At 36.3% G+C, this 7,396-nt stretch overlaps 1 protein-coding gene across 1 annotated transcript in view; it reads left to right on the top strand.

Annotated features, from left to right (window-relative positions):
- The window catches only part of LOC123962650 (collagenase 3-like), a 4,281-nt gene extending 3,768 nt beyond the window's left edge, over positions 1–513 (top strand). The window contains exon 10 of the mRNA XM_046038841.1: positions 130–513. Within this exon, the coding sequence (XP_045894797.1) occupies positions 130–245 (116 nt within the window). The 3' untranslated portion in view covers positions 246–513. The remainder of the gene's footprint in view (positions 1–129) is intronic.
- The last annotated feature ends 6,883 nt before the right edge of the window (positions 514–7,396 follow it).

Below are 7,396 nucleotides of genomic sequence, written 5' to 3'. Positions count from 1 at the left end.
AGCAAGGTGACTGCAGCTTTTCAGTACAGAGGTGAGTAGCATTCAAAGCTTATCGGAGTTTTCCAAGTCAAGACCACTGACATGAGAAAAAGTTTGCAAGGAAACTAACAGTGAGCTTCTGTTCTCCAGGTTTCACGTACATCTACAGTGGAACCAACATGTTTGAGTACAGCCTGAGCAGCGGCACATTGTACCGCGTGCTGGGGAACAACTACTTCTTGAGATGCACTTCTAGAAGAGTTTAATACCGAGGTCATTTTATGTAGGCAATCTGAATGACAATGAAGGCACCAAAGTTAAACAGTGTCCATAATATATAATAATATATTTTTTCACGGGTATATACTGGATATATGCCCTTCTGAGAACAGCATCTAATGTTTTTTTAAATACTTTTATATTTTTGTGACGTCAGCTTCTTTCTGCTTTTAGTAATATTTTTAAGTAAATTAACTCTCTTTATAGCTTATCTTATTTATGTCACATGTTTTTGTCTTTAATGAAGTTTAACTATGGAACTCTGGAATGTGTTACATAAATTAATTTTTATTTTATTGTTTGATTGCATATGTTAAACACAGATTTGTAATGTGAAGGAGTGAATATAAACACAATAAACTATAGTGCTTGTACATTGTCTCAACAAGACCAACATTTTTTATTTGGCTAGACACTTGGCTGTGTGATGTGTTATTTTGAGGGGAAAGCTAACTTACACTGCTATACAAGTTGTACACTCACTACTATACATTGTAGCAAAGTGTCATTTCTTCAGTTTTGTCACATGAAAAGATATTATCAAATATTTACAAAAATGTGAGGGCTGTACTCACTTTTGTGAGATACTGTATATCAAACATGCGTGATTACGATAACTGCGTTTCAACAATTCACTACCACATTGGAGCATATAAGCCCCATCCCTGTGAGCATAGGCCTACCCGGCTCTCGTTGTTACAGAGCGGAGCAGCATAAGGGTCTGGATAATATTAGATCATCCGTTATTCGTTTGTAATTCAAAAATGAAAACAACAACAACAACGTGTATCTGTTATTTGTTTCAGAACAAAAAACTGTTTTTGGTGTCAAAAAAACCGAAAAACCAATCAAAAACGGCCCATTTGTTTTTTGGCAATTCATTTCATCGTTATTCCTTTATGTACAAAGAATGAAGACAGTGTGTGAACTTCAGTCAATTTGTTTTTTGTTAGAAACCAAGAACGGAAGTCACATGATCTATTCCTTCTTTGGAAGTGGATGTAACAGGAAAACATTCAAACTAAAAGATCGCCCTTTTACTGTGTAGTTAGCAATGGGATTATAGTTAACTAAAACTAAACTAAAGTAAAGTTGTTTTTAAAAACTAAACTAAAACTGGATGTGGAAAAATAATATTGGCCTATTATTCTGGCTGTTAACGAAACATTCGTAAGATCATATTGGTGTCCTGTAACTTCAGATTAAGATAACATGAACTAGTGTAATATGACATTTAGGAGTACTTAATATTTTAGTTTTTATTATTTAATTTATATTTTTGATTTATTTCAAATATTCATACTTGCTATGTGGAAGCTCAACCAGCAGAGGTCACTGCTGCCCCCGCTGCAGCGCCCAGAGGCAATCTGGTTCTGACTTATGTATATATCAAAGAGCAGGTTAGCACTGCTACCACAGGAATCTAATCACTGAGTTTCAAGCCAGAGGATGTGAAGAATTTCACCTGCCTTTGAGCTACACTTTTACTGGCACTATCACTATTAAAAACTCTCTCAGATTCCACAATCCACTGTTATCCCTTCTGCGAAAAAAAAAGTTTTCCAAAACAAATGTGTGGAGTGTTTTCTATTTTTGCAATTTTAAGACTTAAATTTGCCAGTGTAAAATATAATATTATGTTAGTTAATTAGATTAAACATTTTACATGCAGCCTGTTGTTCTCATTAGTTATGTAGCACTACTTCTATGTGAAGCCTGGTGAGCATTAATTTGATTTAAAAAAATTATTTCTCTGGGGCTTTTAGATCTTTTACAGCCTTTTTTGGGTTTACTGTTTGATGAACCATCAGGGAAAGGCAGTGCTCTGCATTGTTACATCATACCTGTGTAAAGTAAAATAAAAAGGTTGAGTTGTGTTGTGTTTTCTTTGCTAGTTATGCTTTTGATATTATTATTATTATTGATTACCCTTAGTTAATTTTAGGTAGCTTTGTCTTGTGCAACATGTTTTGTACTTTGCTTATATATTATGTCTTTGTCTATGCTCCTTTGTGTCAGAATGGCCTGATCAGCCACTATATAAGGTTCCCTCATGTTTCAGTCTTGTTAGGTCTGTTTAGATGACCTCTTCCCCTGAAAATGTTGAGAATCGATCACTTAATTTCCTGCATTCTGGTGAAATTTCTGCACCAATTTCTGCCTTTTCAGTCTTACTGACACAGAACTGAATGAGACAAGCAGGTGATAAAACTATGGAGAAAAAAAAAGAAAATGGAAACTAACTGATCAGGCAGACATCGCAACACAAATCCACACAAATGTTAACTTCAGCAGCTCAGAGTCCATCTCTTAAACAGAGCAAGTTTGCACCTCAGTTATTATTGCAAAACCACCAGAAAAGTTACTACTATGGCTTAGACTGCAGGCCAAAGTGAGCCAAATCCATTTTTCTTGCTCATATGTGACTCAGATCTGATTTTTTATGACAGTGTGAACAGCCCAAGTCACATGGAATTCTATCTTTTCTGGTTCGGATTTGGTCCACTGTCATATGCATTTTACAGTACCAGAAACAGTAAGGAATGTCATGGAAAGGACAGAAAGTTGTTAACATTTGTCATAATTCGGAATAGATGTAAACCGGGAGTAAACCGTGAGAAGGCAATGAAATACGTGAGTCTTCCGTAAAAATCGAAAGGGTTAGCAAGTAGGAGCTAACCGGGACTAACCAGAGCTAACCTCTGTTGCTCCTTGTTTACTTTTGTATGACAGCGTGTGACGTTTTATACTTCTGTGTATGCGGGTCAATTTCAGGCTCAAAGCAACAAGCACTACACTCTGTTCACAGTCAGAGGTCACTTCAAATGTAAATGTTCCGTATTTGTATAGCGCCTTTCCAGTCTTTTCAACCACTCAAAGCGCTTTTACACTACATCTGCATTTACCATTCACACACTGAGCCTAAGTGCTCAAACAGAAACTAACATCCCACATTCATACACTTGTGGAACAGCCACCAGAAGTAATTTGGGGTTCATAGTCCTTCTGTGCGTCCACGGGTCCCCCTTTGGTTAACAGAAGGCTGCTGCTAATAATTGCTTAATTATTTTAAATCAGTTTAATCAATCAATCAGTCTCAAATCAAAAAGGGTGAATCCTCAAGCAGTTATGGAGAGACCTTTTCACATGTTGACAGTACTAGTTAGTCTGACAGAGGCGCTGATTGTTCCCGCTGTGGTGATTGTATCTTGAAATGGTTTGCATTGGTCGAATCACGAGGACTTTAGCTTTCAAATGGTGTATCATATAGCATTTATGGGCACATAAGGAGAGCTGTCATCAGGACCTGTTACTGTAATGTTTAGAGGTTTTCATATAAAGTTAAAGTTACAACAGCACCAAACTGCAGGCAAACAACTGGGCGTAGCTTAAACTTAACACTAGCTTTCTACGCGTTAAACCAGCCTATAAGTTAGCTAAAAAGCCACAGTCACGCAACGTAACGTACCTTTCTTTATAGGTTTTATTTGGACGGATGTGGTAGGTGTCGTGTCACTGATTTTTGAGTGAAAATGAATGAATGTGGGAGTGAAAATATATGTAGGCTATGTGAAAGAAAAATGTATGTATTTGAGAAGGCCAGAATATATTTATGTAAAAAAAAAAGCTCCTTTACTTCACATGCCAAGTTTGTTTACCTTTAAACTAGTTGACAACATAAACACATACTAGCAACACACAGTAACATTAGCTGCTACTACATTGAAATAGGTGCTAATATTGTTAGCTCGTGAATGCGCTAATTGCAATTTGCAACACCACTACATCATGATGAAACAGAACAAAAATACAAAGACAGAGGTATTTACTTTCTGCAGGTTACAATATGCCCGTTACCTGCAAAATAAAACTCTTAATGGGCATAATTAAAGGTTCAGTGTGTAAGAATTAAGAAGATGTATTTGCATTAATCTACTTATTTATCTATTTGTAAGCTGTATTTGATGAATTGGTCAAACGGTGTTTTCATTGCAGCATATGAATAAGAATGTAATAATAGTAGGGTTGTATTAACACATATAGGTTTACACACACACAGTACAGTGCATTTTCACACTTAAGTTTTTAATGCCTGCTTTAATGTTAGAATGTAAAAGTTTACTCAGATATATACAACTAATAAGATTTACCTTAAAGAGGTGGTATTATGCTCATTTTCAGGTTCAAAATCCTATTTATGGGTTGTACCAGAACAGGTTTACATGGTTTCATTTTCAAAGAAACACCATATTTTTTGTCATACTGCACATTGCTGCAGCTCCTCTTTTCACCCTGTGTTGAAGGCTTCGTTTTAGCTGTGAAGTGATACATCTTGTCTCTAAATGATCTTTGTTGGGAGTTGCACATGCACAGTTCCTAGTTAAGGACTACTAGCCAATCAGAAGCAGAGAAGGGCGGGTCAGTGAGAAGACGGTAAACAGGGCTTCGGTTCAGCTGGACATGTTGCCGACCAGCTTGGCAACATGGACTGGAGCGAGAGTTTCAGAGTGGTGAGTTATTAATCTGTAACAAAAGTATCTTTCATCCATGAAGTTTTAACTGAGCTCTGTCTCTACATCACAGTAACAACTTTATGTCCACTGACTGCCTGGAGGGTAGCTGGTGTTTGGAAGGGAGAGGAGAGGTGTGTGCTGCAGCTCACTGTTTTTCCACCTGTGTCGTCACAGGGATGAAAGGGAAACGGCTGGACAACAAACGAGCTGTTTCCAGGCAGTTCAGAGCAGAGTTTTCTGTGGGAGATGGGAACTCCCTTTGGGCTTTTTCACTTTGCAAACCTATTACATGCACAAAAAAGAGAGATAACTCAATAAAGGAGGGAAAGGACAAAAAGCAAAAAGCATAATACCACCACTTTAAAATTCCAAAGAAATACATTAAAATGTTAGTAAGGACATAATCCTTTAGATAATGAGCTACAAAAACAAGAAACAAATGTAATTTGTCATTATTTACATTTCAAATAAAATAACTCTTTGTTTGTTAAATTTACAGGTAATGTCAGTAATTTTACAGAGTTGTGTATATAATTTTAAAAATGTAAAACTGCTGTAAAAATTGAAAGTTATTTTCCAATAAATTAGGATTTTTTTATTTATTACAACATAAGGTGTGTGTGGTTGTTTCACTTTTTGTGGTTAATGTGTTGCATTAACCACAAATGGAGAGTCACTTGCCCTGATTGTGCAAAGTCACTAATCATGTTTTGGGACCACTGTAAAGGTGTGTTCACACTGAATGCAGGAAATTAAGTGTTTAATGCTCAAAATCTTCTTGGGGAGGACCCCCAGACCTATTTAAATATATTCTTGTCTTATTGTCATGGCCCCAATCTTGTGCAATGTCACGTCTCATGGGCCAAGTCGTCCGTCACACCCCTAATCTTAGCCCTTAAATACAAGGATGGTGTATGGGTGAGGGTGTCCGACCGATTTTAGTGGGCCGCCTGGGCCAAAAATGCCAGGGCCAATTTTTTTGTCCCACTCCAGCCCTGCTCTTAGGTAACAATGAAAAGGTAGCTTTCCAGTAACATTGCAGTACAAAGTTGTTTTAAATTAATACAAACAAATCTGGATGGAAATTAACAATCTTTTGACTCACACAGATCTTCAATCAAGCTTTATGTTCTCTATGCAGTTCAGCACCCATTAATGTGTTAGAATAAACTAACTTTAATGTCTTTCATAAACTGCAAGTTAAAGTTGAAAAGATAATTAAGCCAAAATGAATACTATTCTTATGAGCAATCCCTAACCTGTCAGAACTTGGATGGATGGTAACAGAGCTTTTTGCTCGTGATGACGTGACACAACACGCCTGTGTTTGATCGCAATTCACGTCACTGTTTTACCAGAAGCAACAACAGTGTGAGAAGAGACTTTGTGAGTCAAAAGTCAGACTACTGATGTGACTTGGAAGAATCTGAGGGTCAGGTCGTCACTAACACTCACAAAAACACACCTAAGCAAAGTAGACAAAACATAAATTGCCAAACACACATGAAATGGCAAGCACTATTAAACTACATTGTCACATACATATGTTTAAGAATGAAGCAAAACACGGATAAAGAAGAAGTTGTTGACTCCCTAATCATCATTCATTTTACATTATAGTCCAATATTTAAGTATCTAATATTTGAACATGTTCATTTTCAGCCGTTACATCTGCAGAGGGTAAAATTTTTGGTCCTCTTTAGTTGTTCATCCAATATTCGTTATTATTTTAATTTCACTGCTTTACAGGTTTTAATAAAATTATTAGATGACCCCAAGAGCAAATTATTAATTTTTTGCACATTCAGACTTTTTTATCACAGGTTGACAAAACAATGTCATCATATTGTCCATTTAGTTGTAGAGCTTTCAATCATATCACAAAAGCTTAAAGCTGAACCAGAAGGAATTTTGGCATTTAAAATAATTTCTATAATTTTAAATACATTTAATGTGAACTATTGCACTTGCCTGACTTCTACCACATGCATTTCTATCACTGTTTTCAATTTTGAGCGAGATCTGGATCCAGGTCCAAATATACAATTTCTAAATGATCATACGCATAAGTGTTGCTTGTATTAAGATGCCCCAACTAGCAACAGAATCAAGTTTTCCATGAGCAAGTACTGTTGAAAACTGATTCCGCTATATAATAATAATAATAATAATAATAATAATAATAATAATAATAATAATAATAAAACACATATAAAAACTAAACCTCCAAGTGGCAGATTCATGACATTGTATAAAAATTTCATAAAAATCATCCCAAGCATTGTCTGTTACATGTAATAATCCTACATGCGTCATGTCATCATAATTACAGTATCTTGTTTTGGGAAACTTTTTTGTTGTATGAGCAATCAAAGCCAGACTTCCTCTCTTATCCATAAAAGGAATATTGAGTCACTGACTCAAGGTGGTCATTGCTCAACATGCCCTGTCCTCAGCCTTTATAACCGCTGCCTCCAGCACAGAAACACCAGTTGAATTCAACAAACCATGAAGACTTTCAAACTCTGCATTCTACTAAGCCTGGCAGTCGCAGTTTACTGCGTGCCAGTACCGCAGGTTACTGTGCAAGATGAGAATTTTGCAGAGGTATGTATGTTTGCTT

The sequence above is a fragment of the Micropterus dolomieu genome, linkage group LG23, assembly GCF_021292245.1.
Source record: "Micropterus dolomieu isolate WLL.071019.BEF.003 ecotype Adirondacks linkage group LG23, ASM2129224v1, whole genome shotgun sequence".
Classification (NCBI taxonomy): Eukaryota; Metazoa; Chordata; class Actinopteri; order Centrarchiformes; family Centrarchidae; genus Micropterus; species Micropterus dolomieu.
The sequence above is the reverse complement of the archived record's forward strand: the minus strand, read 5'-3'. Positions and strand labels throughout refer to the sequence as shown.